This window comes from Strigops habroptila, chromosome 20 (genome assembly GCF_004027225.2).
Source record: "Strigops habroptila isolate Jane chromosome 20, bStrHab1.2.pri, whole genome shotgun sequence".
Taxonomy (NCBI): Eukaryota; Metazoa; Chordata; class Aves; order Psittaciformes; family Psittacidae; genus Strigops; species Strigops habroptila.
The window spans coordinates 4,205,731-4,229,015 of record NC_044296.2 but is presented as its reverse complement, the minus strand read 5'-3'; the positions used below and the strand labels follow the sequence as shown (position 1 = coordinate 4,229,015).

The 23,285-nt window shown below is 44.8% G+C and overlaps 3 protein-coding genes across 6 annotated transcripts; 1 reads left to right on the top strand and 2 right to left on the bottom strand.

Annotated features, from left to right (window-relative positions):
• Nucleotides 1–373: 373 nt before the first annotated feature.
• CALR3 (calreticulin 3) lies at nucleotides 374–4,769 on the bottom strand. Its single transcript, XM_030509286.1, has 9 exons — nucleotides 4,611–4,769; nucleotides 4,342–4,443; nucleotides 3,572–3,775; nucleotides 2,735–2,829; nucleotides 2,038–2,247; nucleotides 1,816–1,929; nucleotides 1,582–1,725; nucleotides 848–940; nucleotides 374–735 (listed from the first exon to the last, which is right to left on the bottom strand). Exons 1-9 carry the CDS (start codon nucleotides 4,717–4,719, stop codon nucleotides 571–573), a joined length of 1,236 nt encoding a protein of 411 aa, XP_030365146.1. The 5' UTR covers nucleotides 4,720–4,769; the 3' UTR covers nucleotides 374–570.
• A 243-nt stretch (nucleotides 4,770–5,012) lies between these two features.
• C20H19orf44 (chromosome 20 C19orf44 homolog) lies at nucleotides 5,013–10,577 on the top strand. Of its 2 annotated transcripts, XM_030509284.1 has the most exons (8): nucleotides 5,013–5,136; nucleotides 5,706–6,323; nucleotides 6,584–6,914; nucleotides 7,255–7,331; nucleotides 7,687–8,158; nucleotides 8,804–8,899; nucleotides 9,026–9,192; nucleotides 9,553–10,481. In XM_030509284.1, the coding sequence occupies exons 1-8, from the start codon at nucleotides 5,095–5,097 to the stop codon at nucleotides 9,637–9,639; spliced, it is 1,890 nt and encodes a 629-aa protein (XP_030365144.1). In that variant the 5' UTR covers nucleotides 5,013–5,094; the 3' UTR covers nucleotides 9,640–10,481. The 2 variants fall into 2 exon arrangements, with proteins under 2 accessions (XP_030365144.1, XP_030365143.1); XM_030509283.1 differs by lacking the exon at nucleotides 5,013–5,136 and having other exon boundaries at nucleotides 5,614–6,323; nucleotides 9,553–10,577.
• Nucleotides 10,149–22,810, bottom strand: CHERP (calcium homeostasis endoplasmic reticulum protein). 3 transcript variants are annotated; one of them, XM_030509281.1, is made up of 18 exons: nucleotides 22,706–22,810; nucleotides 22,449–22,622; nucleotides 21,771–21,952; nucleotides 20,903–21,040; nucleotides 20,508–20,659; nucleotides 20,049–20,160; nucleotides 19,608–19,697; nucleotides 18,713–18,950; nucleotides 18,231–18,409; nucleotides 17,416–17,812; nucleotides 15,289–15,527; nucleotides 14,331–14,464; nucleotides 13,954–14,040; nucleotides 13,504–13,653; nucleotides 13,269–13,385; nucleotides 12,773–12,867; nucleotides 12,056–12,241; nucleotides 10,149–10,843 (listed from the first exon to the last, which is right to left on the bottom strand). In XM_030509281.1, exons 1-18 carry the CDS (start codon nucleotides 22,728–22,730, stop codon nucleotides 10,839–10,841), a joined length of 2,700 nt encoding a protein of 899 aa, XP_030365141.1. In that variant the 5' UTR covers nucleotides 22,731–22,810; the 3' UTR covers nucleotides 10,149–10,838. The 3 variants fall into 3 exon arrangements, with proteins under 3 accessions (XP_030365141.1, XP_030365140.1, XP_030365142.1); XM_030509280.1 differs by lacking the exon at nucleotides 10,149–10,843 and having other exon boundaries at nucleotides 12,048–12,241; XM_030509282.1 differs by lacking the exons at nucleotides 10,149–10,843; nucleotides 22,706–22,810 and having other exon boundaries at nucleotides 12,048–12,241; nucleotides 22,062–22,541.
• Nucleotides 22,811–23,285: the final 475 nt, after the last annotated feature.

Sequence of the window (23,285 nt, the reverse complement as noted above, 5' to 3'; positions counted from 1 at the left end):
TCAGCGGATAAGCCACAGCCGAACAGCCAAGAGCAGCCGCGGTGCATTCGCAGCTGCAGTGATGGGTGAAACTCTGACAGGCGCACAATGACTGCAGCAGCTTAGCAGAGCTTATCTCCTCCTTAGGCTGAAGTATGTTGTGAAACATGCTTCGCACAGTTGACATGCTGAACCTTCTAATGAAATACCATAAAACGCTTATGATAGTATTTCCTCAACAAAAAATGAGCATGAATTTTACATTTCATATGAAACCACTGAAATGTAACTCAGTTCCAAATCGTAGTGCTTTATTACTGGTGTTTCTAACACACCTTAGCAGTGTAAAGAAAAGCAGTTAAGAAAAAAAGAAAAAAATAACCTTTTCTATAGATATTTTAACTCTGTCGTGGTATTTTTATTAAACTGAAACTGGTCACAAAATTTAATGCTGAATTTTTAAAGAATCCTGTTTTAATACAACGCCACTGGTGCAGATTTCAACAAGCTGTTAACAAACATCAAAATCCTTCAGTGAAAACATTCCTAAGTGATTTAAGTGAAAATAGGTGAACTTCTTTCAAACACCAATTAAAGCTCTTCCTTGGTGACAGTCTTCTCTGCTCTGCCCTTTCCAGGTTGTGTTTTTCTCGCTAGCTTTTTCTTAAACTGTTGCTCAAAGTATTTTTCTTCCGTAGCCCTTTCTCTTGCCTGCTCTTCCTCAGTCTGCTTTATGTTCATTTCCTTTTCAGGACCCTAATATTAAGATGTCATTTTTATGCACCCAGAGGTTCTTGATCAGACCAAACAGGGCCTTTTGAAAATGTGGTAATACAGAACCAAAACAGAAACAAGACATTTGTGTTACCTTTGTTTTTCCCCATGTTTCATCACCAAAGTCTTCTGCATATTCCTCATCATCTGTTATTAAGAAGTTGTCAAAAATTGTGCCAGCTCTCACCTTTGAAGGAATAGAGAAAAACAAAAAAGGATGCATCTTTTAAGAGTTTTCATCTCTTGTTTTTAGCCAATATGTTTATATCATCTATTCAATAAAGAGTAATCACGTCAAGAACCCCACAGATTTTACAGAAATTGATGAAGAATTCTCTCTTTCTGGACAACATTTTTCAAGAACCTAATGAAGTGTTTCTTAAACTTTAGGCATTTCACTGCTCTTCTAAGAAGTTTTAAGTCTCATCAGTGGCTAAGTCAAGAAACCTGAGGTAGAAGAAAATCTCAGAAGCACCCCAGAGGGCAGTTTTCTCCTCATTAATTTTTGGTTAAGTCAGGAATAACTGAGCTGCTTGAAGCTTCAGTTATGCACCTCAAATCAGGTGGAATAAGCCATACTTCACAGTATTCACACAAATTATTTTAGGGCCCTCACTTACCTGTGAATGATTATCATCCAAAGAGTAACTGCAACAGAAGATCAGTGTCTTTTACAAGTTTTTCAATTCTGTGCACATATTTACATAAAAGTAAGGAAAAGACTTAGGTCCTCAAAAGCAATAGATAATGTTTATATGCAAAGCATAAACAGGTTGGTATATACTCAGTGAAAGAAAAGTTCTTTATTTTTCACTATAGGCATCTCACCTGCCAGATATCTAGTCCAATGACACTAATATTTTCAAAGCTGTAGATGTTGTAGTCTGGTGAATAATTTGGATTGTCAATCTGCGGATGAGGCCAAACTCCTCTATAATTTGGGTTATCAATCTGCCTTGGTTTCCATTCCCCCTAGGATAAACCACATGTTCTCAATACAGTCAGGCAAATAAAAGTTCCTTAAAGTGTTATCTGTAGCTAGGATTACAAAATTATTCATACTCTGTATAGAGGATTCTTGACCCTAGGATAATGCCATTCTCCATTCGCAGCATCATCCCAATCTCCAGGTTTCTCTGCACTCATGTCCATGATGTATTCAGGTTCATCCCAATCCTTTAAAAAGATTAAGAAAGCAAAACTAGTGCACAGTTCAACTATATCAAGCATGCAGTCAGTAGAAATGAAATCATCCAGCAATGCAGAATAAGGAGAGCAAATTACCTCAGGTTTGACATCGTTTGGATCATCAATTTCGATTCGATCATCCCAGTCCTTTGGTTTCTTCACTGTTGGATCATTAATTTTCTTTGGTGGCAAAAAATCTAAATCATCTTCTAAGTTGCCAGATGCAACCATTTCGTTATCAATTTTTACTTTGTAAGTCTGATCTGGCCTTATAATCAAAGTATATAGATGGGTATAGCCATCAACCTGGGTTTTAAAGAATGCAATTTTTAAAGAAAGAACATTTCTTAAGAACCTTAAATACAGATCTTGGGAATTGCCTCACACCAGACTTATACTGCTAATTTCGAATGGATTTTTCATAAAGAGTAGTAAGAAAAAATACTTCATTCCCAAAGTCTCTACATACCACAAGAAAGGGCTCTCTCACTAGGAAACACGGAATTAAAGTTACAGGTAAGACACATGGTGACATACAATTCTTAATAACATGCAGCACCCTTGCAACCCTGTTGCATCCTGTATCAGTATCAGGTATTAGAAATGCAATCATTAAATTGCAAACATATCATCAACTAAGAAATATCTGAAGTCCCAAAATTAATATGACTTAAGAGATGATGAAACTCAAAGGTATTACATGTTTGTAATAGTTGCTTTTTGTTTTCTCATCCTCATATCCCTGTAACTTGTTTATTTTAAAGTTTATATATCCTTTAAAATGTGTATTTACCTTGCATCTGATCAGTTTCTTGATTGGATGGGGTTTATTCTTGTAATTTAAAATAACATGGACTTTCTTTGTATCAGATCCACAAATATCTGGCCCTATAAAGAGATCATATGCTTTGCATTCTTAACTTCTTTGCAAGAAAATACAGATTGTTTCCCTTTTCCTTCTAATACTGCTAGACATCTCTCCCATCCCACATATTTTGATGTATTCCATTCAATTTTTAATGGAATGACATGGCTTCTACTCAAAACCATGTAAATCTACCAGGTAAAGCCAGGTAAATCTACCTCGGAATTAGATTTTGTGTAGTTTGGGGTTTAGTTCTGTTACAGAAAACTAACCCAGAAAACAAAAATCCTGGCAAAATAAAGATTATCTATGGAACAAGGTGGATAACTATATATTAGATCCATAATGTCAAACTTCAGTTGGACATACAAAGGTACAAATTTCACTAAGTCACTGGAAACTACATAAAAGTAAATAAGGGCAGATCATGGCCTGCAGGATGTTGTTTCAGTTAAAGATCTTAAATCCTGCTGAACGACTACTTTTATTCTAAACTCAGTCTAATCATTTTCACTTATGTCTTCAAATCAGCTCACATGGTTTGCAGACATGTGTTTCCCAATGGTTGCATTAATATGTATTTTGTTAATACATATTTAGAGATCTCTCAAGCGTGGAAGAGCTAACCCCTTACAGTCACAATATCCTCATGTTTTTAAGACAGCCTTCCTCTACAATTTTTCCTCCATTTCCACAACGATCTTTAGAAGAACTGCACAAAGCAGTAACAGTATTTTAGTAATGAAGTAATAACTATAAACTCACCAAACATGATGTAATAATGTGAATCTCCACTCAGCTTCTTCTGGTCCAAGTTTGAGGGAAAAATCTTAACATACCCCCCACCACAATCTATCTTCTGCTCATGCTTCACTGTGTACTGAATGACCAGAGTCTTCCCTTTGTTACTAAATGGTTTAAATCGTGATGAGATGGCATAAAACTTAGAGTTTTCACTAGTTTGTAGACCTGCAAAGATAATAGTGTAAGAGTCAAACTTACATTTTTTTCCATTTGCAAAGAAAAAAATACTTCTATTGCCATGCACGGCACACCTTTATATATATAAAGGCAAATATATAAATGTATAGAAAGGGGCTGCTCAACTTGGAGAAGAGAAGGCTCCTGAAGGGGAGACCTTAGAGCAGCTCCAGTGCCTAAAAGGGCTACAGGAAGCCAGGAGAGGGGTTTGGACAAGGTCCTGCAGGGACAGGACAAGGGGAATGGCTTTAACCTGCCAGAGGGGAGATTGAGATGAGCTCTGAGGCAGAAGCTCTTCCCTGTGAGGGTGCTGAGGCGCTGGCACAGGGTGCCCAGAGAAGCTGTGGCTGCCCCATCCCTGGCAGTGTTCAAGGCCAGGTTGGACACAGGGGCTTGGAGCAACCTGCTCTAGTGGAAGGTGTCCCTGCCCATGGCAGGGGGCTGGAACTGGATGAGCTTTAAGGTCCCTCCCAACCCAGACCAGTCTGGGATTCTATGATATCCTTGATTCTAGAGATGGCTCCCATAGCATATTTTGAATGAAACTCAAATACCTTTATCTAACACTGGATGTCCATAAAACTTCCCTGCAGTGAGCTTAAACTTCCCAAAGTCTGGTTTGTACTCAGAATTCATCCACCTCTTCCTCCAGTTGGCTGTCCCGTGCAGTCAGCACCAGCAACAACACAGAAGCAGGGTCAGTAAGCACAGGGCGGGAAGGGGGAGGGAGCTCCCTCCCCACCAGCTCACACACTCACAGCCGTTATTACCGGCAGCTGCCCCACCGCCCCCTCCACCCTTTAACCCCGTGCCCTCGCCCAACCTCCATCCAGAAACTGCTCCTGGAAATACACCGTGGCCCCCGCAGAGCCCAGCGCAGCCCCGAGGAGCAGGAGCAGCTCCAGCGCGGCGGCGGACAGCACCGCCGCCATGGCCGCCACCCTCACACCTCAGACCAGCACCGGTCCACAGCTTCGCGCCTTCGGCGGCCCGCCCTTTCCATGGCGCGCTCTGATTGGCCGCGCTCTCCTAACGTGTTTTGAACCGGGATCGGATTGGCTCAATTCCCCCCGTGACGTAGCCACATGGCGAAGTGCGTGTCGGGACTTGTAGTCGGCGCTCTGACGGGCGCAGTATCCCTTCTTGGGATTGGTTGGTTACTCCCAAGCATCGCCGGCATGCGAGAGGGTGTGTCTGCGCAGAGCCAATGAAAGGGCGGTATGTTTGGGTGTCGCGGTCTCTAGGATACGGCCCGTCCCCGGCCTGGAGGAGCCGCTGGTGCCAGTGCCTCAGGGCGGCCGGTTCCGATGGCCGCGATCGCTCGGGTGCAGCGGGCGGGCGCAGGGCAGGTGAGGCGGCAGCTCCCGGCCCGGCCTCTGCGCCCCCCGCGCTCGGTCTGTACCTGGGCAGCAACGGGGCCCGCGCCGATGGTTCAGCCGCGTGTGGGAAGGGCCCGCCTTGTGGGAGGGGGTGTCCCGGTACAGGCTGGGACCAGGGCAGGGCTGTGGGGAAAGGGAGGCTCTGCTCGGTCGGGGGAGCTGGGCGCGGAACCAGCTCTCTACAAGTACCCGAAGGGAGGTTGCGTGAGGTGGGAATTAGTCCTTTCTCCCGAGGAACAAGGGATGGGACAAGAGGAAACCGCCTTAAGCTGCACCAGGGGAGGTTTAGATGGAGATTGGGAACAATTCCTTCCCCAGAGGGTGCTCAGGCATTGGAACAGGCTGCCCAGGGCAGGGCTGGAGTCACCGTCCCTGCAAGTGTTCACACACCGTGTAGATGAGGCCCTCAGTGCCATGGGTTAGTGGTGGTTCTGGGGTAACGGTTGGACTTGGTGATCTTAAAGGTCTTTTCCAACCTGATCGCTTCTATGATTCTAACCGTGCCGCCTCTGAGGGCTCTTTGCATCCTCTTCTTGCAGGGACACCACGATGCTTCCCGAAGAATCATCACCGCTACCCTCAGCCTCCAGCCTGGCTTCTGTAGGGACTTCTCTGCGGTTGACCCAGAGAAGAGTGGGAGAGCACAGTTGTGCCACACCAGGCTTGGGCTGCGCAACGAAAACACGCATAGAAACCAGCGGTGGCAGATGTCAGGAAGCGCTCTGCTGGCAGCAAACGGTCTCTTAGCGAAAAGTGCTCTGGGAAGCGCTTCCCACACACGGCCAGGCTCAGCTCTGAGGAAAGTGGCACAACTGGAAAGCAAAATCGTGAATCGAAGAAAGCAGTTGGAATTGCAAAACACCGACTTGGGCCAGAAGCCTTTGGCTCGGGAGTCTCCCTCCTCTGCTTCCAGTCACGAACCCAGTGCAAGGGGCAAGAGATACCTGAAGAATTATGCTGCTGCCAGTGGATATATGACCCTCCGTAATGCCTGTTCTAAGGAAGAGGAAAGCATCCAGAGCCCTAAAAAGAATGTTATGGTTAAACAACAGCTTGGTTTGGATAGTGATGAAGAGGAAATGAGAGAATTGATGGAGTTTTCAAGTGTAAATGAGAATCAGAGGGTTGTTGTAAATGATTCTAAATGGGGTAAAAAGGTAAGTACAGACTTAGTTGGATTATGCGTTTTTATTTATACTTTTATGGGATTGTTTTAATTGGTATGTCACTTTTTATTTAGGTAACTCCAGAAATGAAATTTTAAGTTTGTATTTGTGGCTTGCTCATTATCTGATTTAGCTTCAATTCACATTTTAAAATTGCTCTTTTTTACCCATTATAATTGGTTTGCCTTTTTAGTCATCTACACATAATAAATGAAGTAACACATAAATCTCTTTTTCATGCTCTTCAAAAGAGGAAGACTCCAGTTTCATCAGGAATGCCTCCTCCATCTCCCAAGGAAATTTCACTGACAGAGGGATCTAAAGCATCTGATCTTCCCAGCAAATACTCAGAGAGTAGAGCTGGTTCCCCAACCAGAAACCTGTTGGTACGACATAACGTGAGATCTCTGTCGCTGTCATCTTCCCTGAAAGACAATACTGTAAAGATTCCTCTGCCTAGAACAGGCGACACCAAGCAAAGCCAAAAATCCCTGGAAAGTGAAAGAAGTGAAATCACCTCGTTAGATGAGTTGTTTTCAAAAGCAGCCGATGCAGAAGGTTCAGCTAACAGCAGCTCAGATGGTAAGGTTTCTGAAATACTGTCTCAGTGGACTTGGCATGAATTGTGCTAACTACTGCTAAATTTACTAATAAGCATGGGCAAATACTCACCTTGAAAGGATTTGCTGGTGTAATTTTACATAAACCAAGGCTTCATTAAAGGAATTACGTTGATCTGTTTCTTTCTTCTTATTTTTTAAAAACATAAGTTAAAGTTTTAGAGTGGTTGCTATTACATTTTAGTATTACACTTCAAAGTAGGGATGTAGTACTGGTTCATTTTTCCCACTTTTCTTGCTTAAGGGAAAGTGTACTGTAATTTTCATGCAAATTCTCCTGACAATATGTCATTTGATTTCAGACTTCAGACTGAATATCCTAAGCCTTGATGATTTGGCACCAAGTATCACCAGTGAGGCAGCAGAATTAAAGCAGCAAGTAAGTCGGACTTCCCTACTAGCACACATTTCTGCCTTTCTTTGGTGGGTATTCTAAAATAAATACTGCTCTTCTGCTCATAAGCTGTCTGAGGTGGGCATGTAGAAGTGAGAGCAAGATTTTACTGAAACCTGACCAAGTTCTTTCCTTAGTGTCTGCATTTCCTTACTCAGTGTTAAGAGCACTGCACAGCTGGCAAGGTGACACAGAAGAGTGACATTTTAATTTCCTAATAAAGTAGAAACTCAGTTACTAACTCTCAGCAATGTGCAGCAGAACAGACGAAGAATAATGGAGGCATATTCCAGGTTGTATTTTCTTGATTCTCCTAAAATACAGCTGGTTTGTTTTACAGGGGACACACATGCAAATTACTCAGGAATCAAACAGAAAGCCAAAAAAAGATACATTCCTGGTGGAAAAGGACCAGGGTTCTCTTAGAATGACAAGTGCAATGACTGGTGTGAAGGATCCTTCTGATGAGGATGTTGAAAAAACTGTGACTGGAGCTGAAATCTCTGAGCATTTAAGTGGAGTTTCTGCCAATTTCCCCAGACAGAAACAGGATTATCCTGATCATGATGAGAGATCTATTAATTCAGAGTATTCTGAAGACTTTGAAAGGTCTCCATCCACAACAGACAGGGAATCTGTAGCAAAAACGTCAGAGGAACATTCGGAGAGCTGCACATCGTCTGGAAAACCCCCATCTTCAGCATCGTCACCTCCACTTGCCAGAGCGCAGCAGGAGCAGGTACACAGAGTGACTGTCAGAGAAACTGCAGTTCAGACGATGGATCCTCTGTTCACCTACTGCTGGCCAAAGGGTAAGTTCACAAGATACTGCCCAATTCAGGCAATGTTTACATTTGTATGTTTTATAGGCTGGCCTTGCTAAGAGTTCTTGGGTTCAGTACTAGCTGCCCCCAGCTGACATAAACACTTTCTAAAGCCCAGTGCTTGAATCTGCTCTCTGTAGAAAAGATGGGGATTGGACAACAGAGTAAGGAACTTGGAACTGGTTTTTGCTAAAAAAGAAACCAAACAAAACCCAACAAGAACTCTGGATGGATGAGCTGGTGTTAGCAACAGAGCTCACAATAGCCTGAGGAACATTCCTAGATTGAATTCAGTGTTTTGATTGTATTTTTATTATTGTAAGCAATACTGCTGTGTTGTTACTGAAGTGATCACCCCTTACACAGTTCTCTTCTGCACTGTGTTTACTTCCTGGGAGAGCACAGGGGCCCTGTTCAGGAGAGGCAGCTGGGCCTTTGGCTGGTTCTTTGGTGGCTGTCAGGATCCTAGAACTAGTTTAGCATTTCTTTTTTGCTGATAGAATTCCCTGTTAGGCTCTAAGGCAGTTCTACAGCAGTTGATGGCCCAAGAGACTTCTGAAGATGAGCCGAGTTCTAGTGCTAAACCGTTGCATCCTCCAACCCCCAGTAACTGTGATTTTACCTGATACACAGCAAACACCTCAGCAGTACTTGACCCACCTGTAGGAAACAGCTACATCGATCCCATACCTATTGCCAGTCACGTCATCAGCATGGATGCAGTAGAAGGTACTGAAAAACATGTTTCTTACTATTGTTTTACTGTATTTTATGCATTTAACCCCTGCTTGAATTGTTCAGCCCTTACTATTGATTGTAGGTATCACTAACATGTACACACTCTATGTCTTGCAGCCTTGACAGCATACAGCCCGTCAGCCCTTGCTTTAAACACAATGTTGAAACAGCACTTGATGCTGACTCAGCAGTTTGTGGAGAACATTCACCACCTTCACGTATCCCTCGTGGAGTCATTAGAGAATGAGAAGTTCCATTACCATACCCTGGAAGAGGCTAAAGAGGTATTTATGATAGACCAGTCAGTGCTTCTAGTATTTGCAGCAATCAGATTTTCTTTGCTTATATTAATCAGGTAAAGTTCATATCATCATTGAAAAATTCGTTCATAGAAGACTACTGCTATAATTCCTGTACCTATGTGACCAACAAATTAGCAGTTTATGTAATAAAAAAAGACTGAAGGCTTAGTAGAGGCCATGGTTTTGAAAGCAGCTTTTCAGCTGTAGCATTTAGCTGTCCTCAAATGAGTGAGGATCTTCCTAATGCAGCTACAGAAGGATCGATTTCTGCTGCTAGTATAGAAAAGTGCAGGTATCTTGACATGAAGATCTAATAAGAAATTTTTGTTTTGTTTTTTGCAGTACATCAAGAATCACAAATCCCCACCTCTAACGCTTGAGCAAGCACGTGAAGAAGTTCAGAAAGCACAGGAGGAAAAACTGCTTTGATTCTTCAGACTTGAAGTAAAATTTGTGTTTACAGATCTCAAGCTGCAACAAGAAACCCTTCCACCTCACACAGTTAGTACAAAGCCTGCCAGAGCTTGCTTTATATCTTATTGTACATAAATCAGTTTTGTAGATCTGGTTTTTCTTACTCATGTAGGTGATACAGGGACAGGCAGTAACCTTCAGCCAGACTATGTCAGAGTTCAGGAAAAACGAAACCAAGTACCCACTTCTCTCCAAAGGGAGTGTGGTAAGTCTGACAGCACAGTATGCATTTCATCCTGTGATCATGGTAGAAGTGAAAGTCTGTACTACAGCACCCAAGGAATAGGATCACAGTAGAAAAATACCATATCCTGCCTTCAGTGCCATATTTAAACAGTGTTTCCATAGAATTAGCCTTGTCAGATTACCAAACACATGCAAAATGAAGACAAATTCAATACAAGGCAGGCTTATAGCCAATGGACAGGAATCCACTGACTCCAAAATACGAGGCACCATTTTAGTTTTATTTAAAAAAAGATGCGTTTATTGGAAGGCAAAACAAAATTCACAAGTTGGTAACACAGAGGTGGTGTGTGCTGATTCACAGACAGTTACAGTTCCACAACTACAGTAGATCTAGAACAAATGGGTATTTCACCATATTAACTGAATGGTTTTTAAGAGGGTTTCTGCTATACAAACAAAAAACTCTGGAAGAGGTTACCACCACGCAGAGCTCTGGAGTGGAAGTGCAGTGTGAGGGCCTAACACCTTCAGCTGGTGGTCTCTGGAAACAGTTACAAAACGGTTGGGTTTTTCTTGTCTCATTTCAATTAAAGGAGGTTTCCAAGAAACATTTCGTTGTCAGAAACTTGCGGAGCAGAGAAAATGGATTCTCTTCTATTGAGCTACTTGGCTTTTATTAAAGGGTATATACAAAAATATAAAAAGCTTAGAGAATGTCTTCCGTTACAAAGCATTGACCATCCCTTAGAGCACAGTTAACCCTTGTGTTCTGAGCAGAGTTGTGACTGCAGCGGCTGGTGTGTAGGGGTGTTAAGTTGGGTGGTAGGTTCTAACAAGCTCGCACAGTGCTCATAGGTCACCTGTACTGGAACTAGATGCTTCATTCCCCATTTAGACATTAGGATACACTGCTCAGCATCAGTCTGACTTGATCCCAAGGCAGCACCCCTCCACTTCAAATAGAATTAACCTTTTGAGAGAAATAAACATACATTATGGAACTAGAGAACATACAACCACATCAGATAATGTCTGTATTCCACAGGAATGAATGAACCACAATCCTACACCAGGGACCTGGGCTGGGCTTTAATTCTAGTATAAAATGGGGAACTAATTAAAAATTTTGGTAAAATAAATGGAAATTCTTTAACTTGCTAGACATGTCCTAGGAACGAGTGGCCTTATCCGAACACTCAACAAGTGCTGAAATACATGTCATAGCTTTCCATTTGTCACCATAGTTTTAAAAGTAATTCATTTGTCACTTCCTCCAGACTTTAATCCGGATTTATACAAGTTTAATGTCTTGTAGAAGATGCAAGACATCTTTCTTCAGAGAGTCTTATTCAGGTGGTGGAGGGTCTTGCGTTTCACGCTTCACTGCAACAATAGGGAAAAGAGTTCTTATACATTCTGCAGTTACCTAAGCTCTCTGAAACGTTTCATGGAATGAGGGCTCTATTAATAAGGATTTTTTCCTTTTGGGCTTGCTTTGAACCCATTTTATTACACAGGGCTACTGCAGCCATAGGCAGAAGTGACTTTTCATTTAGCATGCCAATTTTTTTCCTTTTAGTCGTTGGCAAGTGTAGTTCTAGTAACAGACTCTCTGCAAAAATCCAGCACTTGGGTCATTGTCTCCACGTCTGAAAATGCACCTCCACTTTTTCTGAACCCTTCCTGCCCTACACTGGGTTTATGGCTGGTTCTGGCTTTGGCAGAACACAGCCCTAACAGAAGGAAACTCGGAGTTGGGCCGGGCCAAATGGTAACCCTGGTCTGAACAGTAAGCCTGGTCTAACTTCATTCCAACCACAAAGCCCTTCCTGCGCTGGCAGCCATCCCTCCTGGGGCATGGCTCCCTCCACTGCCTCTGCCATTACTCCTGGGGTCTGAAGGAGAACACTCAAAGGTGCAGGCTCCTGCGGCTGCACCAGGATGGGGCTTACACAGAACAGGCTCATTAATGAACAGTCAGAACTTACAACACCACTGCTGAAAAGGAAAAGAGGGTGGTTAATCAGAGTCTACGTCTACTTACCTGTTGGTTTATTGTACCCCCTACATTAGAAAGAATTAAGAGTTACTAGGCTTTGGATTGGGGATTAGAGGCTACAGTCAACAGGACAAAATCACTATCAAGTCCACAGAGTTTTTTAACTTAGAAACAGTCACTTACATTCATCTCGTGCCTTCATGCGAGCGATAAATGAGTAACTTTTATTTCTTCGGTAGTTTTCGTAAGGGTCGTCTAATGCAACTCCCACTCCTTTGTATTGATCCCATTTGTCTCTGATATCCCCTCCTTTAATTGGATCCTGAATTCCTTGTTCCTTGGCTCCCAATCCACCAGATCCACTCCATCCTGCACAAAGGACACAACATTGAAATCCTGTAATTACTAGAATTCCGAAGACAGACAGATATTTTGGAAACAACGAAAGGGAATGTCAATTTGATATAGCAGGATGGTAACAGACAGCCTGAAACAACATAGGAACTGCCCCATTTGTTTCAAAAGCATTAAGAGACACAGACTCTGGGAGCTGATGAGCACCAGCACTATCCCTAAACACTTTTAAGAGGGCAAAGGAGGACGCAGTGTGAGGCCAAGCTGCTGGTCAACCCCTGAGCTGCACTCACAGGGAGATGAAACACCTTGGGTAGCAAGCTCTAGCTGATGCCAATCTCAGGACCTTGTCTTCCAGATCCTTTGCAGAAAGGCAACTACCACCACTGCTCCACGATCCATATACTTACATCTCTGAATATCCTCACGCTGAGTTTGGAATACCAAGGGGTAATTCCTTATGAACATGCATTCATTAATTGTATCCATGTGCGATGCCTGGTTTTGTTTCCTGGCGTGTGTTAGGAGTCCAGAACAGGATCTTACCCATTTTCACTAGCATTTGATGGCCTTTATTTTCTTCTCCAAGTCTTGATTCCGGAATAGTAGGCCCAGAACTGGAGCCCAAACCAGCAGAAGAACTAAGGAAATAAAAAGAACATATTAAGAACAAGCGATACTGTTCTGACCCAAAGCAGGGTCACTTATATTCAACACTAACGCCCAACAAAATCCCACCTACTCTACTAAGCTATTCTTTCATAAAGATGATGGAGTTATAAAGGTGTCAGAAACACCCTACCTGTGTCTTGCTACAAGGGAAATCAAACACTACAGTCTTCCTAGCAGAGAGTACTCAGACGATTCCTCCTGCTCTCCGAGAAGGCATATAAAGCCACCACAACAGAGTAACATTCTCTACCTGCTTTCAATCTTCTTCTTTGCTGAAATGCTCGTTACACTCAGCTTCGGAGAAAGAATCCTCCTTGGTACTTCTCCCAACAACCCAGGTAAACCAGAACATCAACAAGCAAAAGCTTACGGAGGAGTGGGGCTGCGAGACCGGGACCGGCGCCGCCTTCCAGGGGAGTACGACTTCGACCTCGATCGTGACCGTGACCGCGAGCGGCTGTGAGAGGAGCGGGACCTGCTCCGGCTCCTGGAATGGGCGAGCACACGAGGCGTCAGATGTACAAGTTACCCCAGCAACATCCAACCCTGAGGGCTGGGGTTTATCCACCCCTCCAGTTCCCAAGGCTTGGCCCACTGCACTCTACCTGGACTGCGAGCGGGAATAGGATCGTGATCGAGAGCAAGAGCGAGAGCGTGACCTTGAATAGGAGCCAGATGACTTTGAAGATCGGGAATTGGACCGGGAGGATGAGCGACCGCGGCTTTTAGACCGACTGCGAGACCGAGACGGCCCACTGCCCAGATAAAAGCAGAGAAACCCCAGTGAAACTCCTCAGAGAAGCACATGAAATTCAAATACACTTGTGATCAAATTCACATGACGCACAAGCACTGGATTTCTGCAGCCAACCCACTGAAAACTTGAGTGTGGCAAAAACTATTTTCTGCAGATTAGATAGAAATTCCAGCAAGCTGAAGCTCAGTTATTCCATCAGCATGTTGCTGAACACACTTTCCCTCTGCATTTAACCCAAGATATTCCCAGCACCTTCCACGCAAACAGCATGCAGAAGGCAGCAGACAGGATGTCTCACCTATTTCTCTTCTCCTGGCCTTTCCTCCGCCTTGCTCTCATTTTAGCTCTGAAGAATTCGTACAGTCCATTCTGCTCCCAGCCTTCACTGCAACAAATCAACCACACACAGAACCAACATCTGTCAAATTCTGCTTCCATCAGTGGAGACGTGCAGGATGTCCACTGGGTTTTGTAGGGAACAAAGGGCCTGGGCAAAAAGGTCTCACAAATCTCAGTGAGATCAAACAGTGTGTGCAGGTTACAACACAACGAGAGCACTCATTTCAGCATTAGAAGAACCAAGACACAGGCGAAGGGAGAGAGAGGCACTTTGTGGTTTGAGACAGCTTCTTAGGGCATTTTCCTTACCATGTTGTTAGCTATACCTACTCTTACCTGTTTCTAGGCCTGTCATGAGATGGTGGACTATAAAATGCCTCAACCGCAGCCAGTAGTCTCTCACTGGGGGGCATTGGGGGTGGAAGACGTATATCTTTAGGATCTAAAGGTTTATACTCATGATCTTCAAGCTGCCGGAAACAAAACAAATTACATTCGTGTCATGTGTCATGGGGTGGCTACCTGAAGAGAGAAATACAGATTTAACTGTGTAGGGACCTCACATTTCACTACTGGGATAAAAACTGGTCCGGAAATAAGGATTGTGCAGGTGACCCAATGTTTTCTCGTGCTATCACTACCATTTTGGGTTCTACAGGCAAAGCCAGCACTGCCCAGGTCGCAGAATTAACTGCATCACCAGGTAGCTAAAACGCAGATCTCATCTATCCACCTGTGTGTAACAGTGGCTGGCTGGAAGCCTGGCAAAAGCTGAGAGTAACATGAAGTTGGTGATGGAAGAGACCCACTTGTTCATCCCAAACACGGAACATGTATATCCCTGAAGATGCTGGCACAGATACATTTCCTGTGCTCTATCATTCTTTGCATATATAACACCAGTACTGCAAAACATCTTTGTAAGAAAGAACTCTCAATACCAAAAAACTAGTACACAGTGGCCACATCAGAACTGCAAATTCCCTCTGGCCATCCAAAAACCAGCAGGGATTTCTGCTTTCTAAAAACAGGGGTAAGATTTTCAAGGGTAAATTAGTCTTTTGTATACCTGAGCTCAGCCAGCTTTCACTGGCACACAACACTTGAAAACATGACAATTTTCACTACCTTCTCCCTCAGCTCCTGCCCTGGTAACCCCTACGAGAACTCTGGCTAATGGGTGCTGGATGGAAGGATTTGGAATTATAAATGTCCACATTAAACTGTCCCTAACACCGACCACAGGATGTTGATCTTTTAATCCCGCTAGTCAGGGCCCATTGCAAGCACTTACTTTTACAAGTGGAGCCATCAGTCCAGCAGGAAGATCAAAGTAGGGAACATTTGGCACCAGACTGGGATCGTCGTGGTTCATGTGCGGGGGGCCCTGGCGCCGCATGTGAGGAGGCTGCCCGTTAAAGCCATGAGGGGGAGGCCCGAAATCAGGGTGCTGCGGCCCTCCCCAGGGAGGGTGCTCGCTGATGCCAGGATGAGGCAATCTGTGCCCAGGATGATGATGAGGAGGTCCGATTTCTGCGGAGGGAGGGTTAAAACGGTTTATTTTGCTGTAGAGAAAGGAAGGCAATCAGAGATGTACTTCAATTAGTGCATTTATCCTGAAAAATACCCTCATCAGACCCAGAAAAGCAGCAGAACTGCAGAACTAGAGGCTACAGGGCTGCACTTTTGAGTATCTTGCAGTGCATCTCCCTCCCTGGCCACAGCTACCGCTCTCAAGACAACAGGATACTTGAACCCTAAGCCACTGCTCACTTTGAGACATACTGTGGTCAGAAAGTACCACAAGAAAGATGCTCAAGAACAAAAGGTTTCAGATGCAGGGCAGCTACTGGTGGGATCTTTATCTGAAGCCAAAATACACCATCAGGGCTTAGCATGGACCCATAGTTCTGTCTTTATGCCAAATCAACATAAAAACCCAAATAAATATGGCAGGAATTAACTCACATGAGTAGGTGACAAGAAAATACTTTGTTTAAAGAGGCATTTCGAGCAGAGGCAGAGATAACATCCTGTTAAACCAGAGAAGTGAGTGACACCCATCCAATCCCTGATGGACGAGCCATTTGCCGTGAGCACCAGGACACCCTGCTGAGCTCCCTGCACTACACAGGGAGAAATGCAAGACTGAAAATCAACACCCTCTGCAGCAGGCCCAACAGTTTTCCCAGGAAAAGCCATTACAGCCACTGCCCGATCTTCAGTCAGCACTGTGTGACTCCTCTTCATGAGAGCCTGAGCACAGTCTGTGTTGTCGTTGCTTCACTGCTCTCCTAATTTTACACATCGGTGTTAGTATATCCCCTCCTCCAACAACTTTCAATGAAACAACGATGTTTTGGATAACCACTACAATCCAAAACAGCATCTTTTTCTGAGCTTCCATGTTAATTCCCTCAGGACAAGAAAAGCTGTTCTCCCTACTCAGGACCACAACTCTTCAAACAAACAACAAACTCAAAGGAAACAAACAAACAAACAAAAGGAACAATCTCTACTGGAGAAGTTCATCACAATAAGCTCTAATCCACTGTTTTTTCCATGTTTTTTTGGACTTGGGGAAATGAGAATCTTTTAAGCTTATAATAGCAACTCCTACATAGAAACGGAATTGCTCTTTAAGTGGCTTATACAGAACCACAGTGATTTTTAGCCTTTACGCTGATGAGGATCATTCCAGAATAATCATAACTTCTGCATGTGAAATAGAAACTACATCAGGGCAGAACTACACTGGACTTCACAAGGGAGCCCACTGCCAACTCAAGAGCTGCCCAGGCCAGGCAAGCAGTGTCCTGACTACACTTTACGACCCCATGTTCCAGCAAGAGAGCAAACCAAAGAAGGGAGGAGAACTGGAGGTAAGGACTATTTCACCAGACACTACCAAGCCACACAACGATAAGGAAGATAATTGGAGCTTTTCAGTATAAATAAGGAGAAAAAAAGAAGAAGGGCATGGATGAAGACATGCACAAGAACAAGTGTTCCCAGCCTGTCCTCCTCTGACTTCCTCCACCTATGGAAGGCACAGCTGAAGAGCCCTCACCTGTGGCCTCATGTGCAGGAGATTGAATTTACAAGCAAACGTTGCTTCTCACTTTTGATCTTACTATTTTGGAAATGAAACAGTCACAAAAGGGGTGCCTGACTTGAGTTTGAACTACAGGTTCTAGTTATCTGCATCCATTAGGGAAGGAAGACTCAAAAAGCAAGGAAGCATCCAACTCTATTTCCTACCAAGTTGTTAGCAATGGCTTCCCAAACCCCCAAAGTCAGCATTTCTCAGGAAAACCACAACAGTCTACCAAGGATAAGCTGTCACCCCAAAGCACTGAATCATTTTGTAACGGCAATCAGCATCGCAAGGTAAGAAAACCTGGCCTGGTACACACTTTACCTTGAGGAAAATCCCCCTGGGGGTAATCAAAACGATGAGGATAAGGAGGCCTTTCAAAGGGATGGCGAGGTGGAAAATCATCCTGCATGAAGCGAGGTGGAAAGCGGTTGAAATTATGCGGATGCGGGGGCTGGTTGAATTGGGGATGTTGCTGATGTGGAGGAAATGGGCCTCTGAAGTGAGGTGGCCGCTGCATTCGAAATGGAGGTTCCCTCTGACCCCCACCCCATGGAGGTTGTTCATGCTGGTTGTTCCACGGGGCTTCAAACTGGTTGTTCCAAGAAGGATCGGGCTGGTTGTTCCAAGGTGTCTCTCGCTGATTGTTCCAGCCTTGATCTCTCTGCTCGTTCCACATTCCTTCATGGTTGTTATTCCACGGAGGACAATGAGGTGGTCCCTGGTGGGGAAGAAAAGAAGCCTGGTCATCAGGCTACAAAAATCAGGTGGCACTAAAAACCAACCTCCCTTTTTTAAATAATAAATATAAATAAATACAGCCTGTAGGCAACAGGCGTAAGTGAAAGAACTTTTCAAATACAAGGTCTGAACAACCACGGCTTCAGAGAAGAGACAGGAAAAGACCAAACTGTTACTGAACCAAACAGCTCCGTACTCAAGACAGTAATTCTTGTTCTGCTTGTTCATAGGGAAAGTGTGATGGCTGACAAAGTGAAGTACGATTTACACTCTGCGTTTAACTGAGCTCGGAAGGACAAAGCTTGGCATTTGAATCTGGATTTGTAACTTCCACAGCCAAGATTGTCACTCTGAACCTCCGCCACCCTTCGGCCTTGTTTCAGAACTATGTTTCTTACCTGTTGTTGACCCCATGGTGCAACAGGGTGAGGCTGATCAAACCAGGGTGGTTTATTTGGAGGAATCTGATCATGAGATCCTGGGCCACGTGGTCCCCCAGAGGCAGGATCCTGCACTCCAGACCCTGCTGTGTCATATTCTGTAGAACCAGCTAAAGGCAGCTGAGATTTAACATCATCTGAAACAAATTGGAGACTATTATAAGCACCCAGGTCACGTGTAGTTAATAAGACATCAGCACACCTACAACAGGCTCCATCTGAATTTTGCTGGATGTGTAAACATTCTGCAAAAATCTGTTATTGGAAGAGAGGATTTCTGACCCATTTAACATCCGTGTCTCCTCCAAACAGTTTCAGGCTTTTGCCTGAACCAAACCAGCACAGCACTTCTGTACAACCAAAAGGAGCAAGAAATAATCATCATCTCCCCATGCTGCCACCCACCAACTTCTGCACAGGTCTCTGGAACAGGTTAGTACCTGCTTGTGTAACTGGAGCAGATGGTGGCGCCGAGGCTGGTGCTGCTGCAGGGGCTTGAGGTGGGGGGGTTGATTTCACCTCATTCTCCAGTGGTGGTATTTGTATTTGTTGCTGCTGCTGCTGCTGTGTTAAACTGTTCACAAACTCTTCGTGTTGGGTTTTCAGGTTCTGTATCTGCTGTTGGAAGGCTACTTGTACAGGCTGTACGACTGTTGCGTATTCAGTGATCAAATTTGCCTGATAAATGAGATCAATTAAGGAGGAACAAGTTACCACCGTACCTAAACCAGTTATCCTACCCGCTCATTCACAGTCTCCTGCATTGGCCTCCATCCCCTCTCCCAGGAAACACATGAGAATGCGGGATAACTGGCAGAAGAGCCTAATCACACCACATAACTCTGTGAAGATTTCCAAACTACTCTCTGCAGGCTGGAATCCACCATCTATACTAGTGCCTCACTTGCAAATACAGCTAAAAATCAGCAACATTCATTATTAATGCTAAAAACTAATAGTTCCTGCTGTCACAACAGATTTTATGCTTAGTGCATCCAATTTCAAGCTATGGTTTCTTTAGTTTCTTTTTAACCAAACATTCATTTCCATAACAAGAGAACACATTGTCAAGGATGTACATGACTGTAGCAGTGACAAATACAAACAGACTTTCCGGGATCGCATCAGCAAATGGGTTATTGAATGTTTGATATAACAGGGTTATGGTTTACATCAGTTTTGTAATCCCTTGTAAATTACTTCAAGGGGGGGCGGGGGGGTAGAATTAATATTTACCTTTCAAAGAAAAAAAAAAAAAAAGGAAAACATTTCCTAAATTTGTTTTCAAAATATTTCCATAAATAAGGAAAGGGTTACTCTTCTCTTGTGGCTAACCTGGTACTGGCCAAGTCCAAGAGCTGGGCTCTGTAACTGCTGAATAATTGATTCGTCGAAGTACCCATTTTTCTCCCACAGTTGAAGAAGCTGCATAAATTCAAGAGTGAAAGGTTTTTAGAAATGCTGAACAACACAAGAAAAATTGAGGCAGAGCACTTTTATGCCTCTAGCTTTGTCAGAAGCCCTAAGATATCAGCACTTGGCTCTGAACCACTGAAGACTCAGATGCATTCATCATTATGGTAACTTTTAAATAAAGCCTAGGTGCTTTTAAGTTCTAGTTTAAACATGGATTAAAGCACATCCTCTAACAGACTTTATGAAGACCATCAGGCTAGAAAAATCTCAGGGGTCCTCTTTCACCCTCATATTTGTGAATTTGCCTGGCACTAACCTAACCAAGTAAAGCATATGGTTAAACCAAACCCAGATACTCACCCTGGCAATTTTCTGTTGCTTATCCTCCTCCACTGCTAGGAAACTTGTACAATAAATAGGCACTACCACCTTCTGCAAGGCAGCCAGGAGATCTCGTGCTTGCTTCCGCTGGCTTCAATAAAGGAATGGGAAGAGAAGAGTTACTGCCTTTCACTGTAACACTCACAGCATCATAACATTGAATTCATCTCAGCTCCTGCTGTACTAAAAGTAACAAGAGTCATAAAATAGACAGGTCTCTCCTTTACATTTTTACTATAAAGTCTTGTCTGGAGGAAAAATACACAAAAAAAAGCTGAATTTGATTATTAAAGCACTAGATCCTTGTGCCAGCTATGGACATCTTAAGACAGCTGCTAAAATGAAATATAAAAAGCGACTAGTCAAACTAACAACCTAACAGAGAGTTTCACCAGATTCATCAGAACAGCAAACTGAAACTCATGATTTAAGTCTTACCAGTGATGCAATACATCATTGATTAAATAGATGAGATGTAAGCGAAGCTCAAAGTGAGCTCCTTCTGCCGTGATGCGGTTCCGCAGGTGCCCAGCCATCAGCTCACAGTGGGCAGGAGACTTTGCATTACTGAACATCCAGTTCTTGCCAGCCTTTGAAAAGCACACGTAAATATTAAGTTAATCTAATGCATTCACATCATAGAGACTTCCTAGAACTCTGAAATAACCACAGGAGGGAAGTTTTCAAGTAACAGCTATAATCTCACCGACCACCCAACACAACAATAAAGCTGCTCTGGACTACACAACCTCAAAATTCATACACTTAATTACATTTAATTAAATTACACTTAATCCACAACCACAATAACTGTTCAGATGTAGCTCACTTACTGAGATTGCATCTTTTGTACAAGTGTCAATTATTGGCTGCAACAAGTTGTCAAATTCGTTCATATCTAACTGGGTTTCCTCCAAAACTTTCTGCATTTGTTGCTCAATTGCAAGAGCTACCGCTGATGTGACTTGTTCCTGTAACAAAAAGTAGGATAAAAAAAGACAGAATTATCTTACATCCAGCATTCTTTTAAAGAACTATGCTGCTGTGTCACTGACCTCTTAGCCACATGTAGCTAGCTCAAAGACAACCACAAATGTTTCAGTTATTTGGTTTTAAGAAAAAAAGACTCTCCTCATTCTTCAGGAAAAGTCCAGTTCATTTTCACCTCCATCATGAAAAGAAATAATTGCAGGAAGCTCCTAAGTGTATAGAACATAATCTAGGCTCATTGCTTTCCCCCAGGAACTCTTCCATTTGGTTCCCTGTAGTTTTAACAGTGGAACATCTCCTGCAAAAACCCATTAGTTCAAAGCATGCAGTCCCCTCCTACCCCTTGTCAGCATCCACCTTAGAATATGACAAGCTGGAACGTCCTGCAGTTCCCAGCAACCTGCAGCATTAAGCAAAGATTAAAGCAGTCACCATTTATTCCACTCTGCAAACCCAACAAGGTTTTCTGTATAGTAAATAAACTGCTTTAATCAAAGATGGATCTTGCCAGTACATGAGATAGGTCTGTTCCAAGGAGATGATGGCAGCTGCCACAGAACAAAAATAAGCAAAGCAATGCTCCTTCTCCTCCCCGACACGTGCAGCCGCCACCACTAATCAGAAGGAAACCTTCCTTTCCCCCTTCGCTCCTAATTTCTACATCCACTGGCAGTCTTGGATGAACCAGGGAAGTGCTTCTCTTCAACCAACCTGTCTCATCGCAAGGAGATGCTGCTCCTGCTGCTGCAGGTTCCACTGACTCTGCTGGATAAGCTCCTCCACGGAAGGAGTGCCCTGAGGAGCTGGGATAGGTGCAGCCGGTGGGAGAGATGGCTGTGGCAGCGGCTGGATCTGCGCAGTGGCCTCGATATCTTGACTTTGCTTGCACAACACTATCAGACAAAGTAAACTTGTAAAGTAAGCCTCGCAGAGAAACCTGCTACCACCAGCCCACGTGAAAACCGCGCTGGTTCCAAAACAGACCCTTGCTCTTTACATAACTGCTTAAGGCAAAATAAGAACCGTGCAGTTGAGGGTGGACAGTGCAGAAGGAGGAGCGTCAGCAACTCCTCGGGCGCTGCGAGGGGAATGACTCCAACACACGAGCAGCCCCCGGCGCTGCTGCGCTGAACACCCGGCTCTCGAGGGCCCTGCGGGCGCCGAACTCTCCGCGCAGCCGGTGCCTGCGGCCGGCCAAGCCCACCGCAGGCGGGGGGCGTCGGGGGCCGCGAGCAGGGCTCGGCCAACCGCCCGGATGGCGCTCAGAGGACGGGAAGCGGCTGCGAACCAGCGCTGGCGGGGCACAGCGAGGCCGGGGAGGGCACAAAGCGGCTCCACCGGCCGGGGCCGGGCACCGGGGGAGCCGAGCCCGCCGCGGCCCCCACTCACGCTGCTGCTGCTCCAGGGCCAGCTTGTACTTGTAGTAACCGTAGAAGTCGCCCCCGAAGAGGAAGGAGAATTTGGGGTTCTCCTTCTGCTTCTCCATCGTCATCTTCTCGAACTCGGGCCCGTTCCGCGCCACGAACTGCGCCAGCTTGTCGATGACATTCCGCAGCTCCTGGTCTGTGGGGACACAGCGCCGTCAGCCCCCGCCAAGGCCCCGCTCCCCGCGCCCCGCTCCCCGCCGGCCCCGGGGCCGCGCTCACCGTCGGGCGGCAGCGGCATCTCCATGGCTCCGGGACAACGGGGCGCCGCCGGGCCTCCACCGTCGCTAGGCCGCACCGGCCGGAAGTGCCGCGAAACGCCAGGCGGTGCGCGCAGCCGCGCTTTACGGCCGCGGCGCTATGGAAACGGCGCGAGGCGCAGCGCACGTAGCGCCGTTCCCCCTCACACAGAGGCGGGAAGAGCGGGTCCGGGTTTTGGGCGTTAAATATCCCCTTTATCGTGAGGGGAAGCCCGTTGCAGCGGTATTTAAGCACTTAAACAACGATAAACCACACGATGGGTGGTTGTGCCACCCGCACATCCACATAAGGCGACTGCATCCTCCACCTGCCCCCTCAGAATTGACTAGGTTTTACCCCGCCTCTACCCTCACCACAAAGATAGAATCGACTTGGTTGGAAAAGACCTTGAAGAACGGTGCTAAAAATGACAACGTGGTTAGAAAAACAAAACCTTCCCTTTATTTACATCGCACCTTTTTCACAAAGAGCTACAAGATTTATCTGCTGCAAAATGCTACATCAGAAACGCAGGTTCAAACACAAGATTAGAAACAAAAAG

Bases quoted from the DNA above. Each gene is read 5' to 3' on its own strand.
- CALR3 (XM_030509286.1), bottom strand. From the start codon at position 4,719: ATGGCGGCGGTGCTGTCCGCCGCCGCGCTGGAGCTGCTCCTGCTCCTC. The intron at 2,830-3,571 runs GTGAGTTTATAG...ATCTCTTTATAG, and splicing joins ACATTATTACATCATGTTTG to GGCCAGATATTTGTGGATCT. The intron at 941-1,581 runs GTGAGATGCCTA...ATTCCTTCAAAG, and splicing joins TTGGACTAGATATCTGGCAG to GTGAGAGCTGGCACAATTTT.
- C20H19orf44 (XM_030509283.1), top strand. From the start codon at position 5,655: ATGATTCTAACCGTGCCGCCTCTGAGGGCTCTTTGCATCCTCTTCTTG. The intron at 6,324-6,583 runs GTAAGTACAGAC...GCTCTTCAAAAG, and splicing joins ATTCTAAATGGGGTAAAAAG to AGGAAGACTCCAGTTTCATC. The intron at 6,915-7,254 runs GTAAGGTTTCTG...ATTTGATTTCAG, and splicing joins AGCTAACAGCAGCTCAGATG to ACTTCAGACTGAATATCCTA.
- CHERP (XM_030509280.1), bottom strand. From the start codon at position 22,730: ATGGAGATGCCGCTGCCGCCCGACG. The intron at 18,410-18,712 runs GTACTAACCTGT...AATTTGTTTCAG, and splicing joins TGCTCCAGTTACACAAGCAG to ATGATGTTAAATCTCAGCTG. The intron at 15,528-17,415 runs GTAAAGTGTGTA...CTCCCTCCGCAG, and splicing joins CCAGGGGGATTTTCCTCAAG to AAATCGGACCTCCTCATCAT.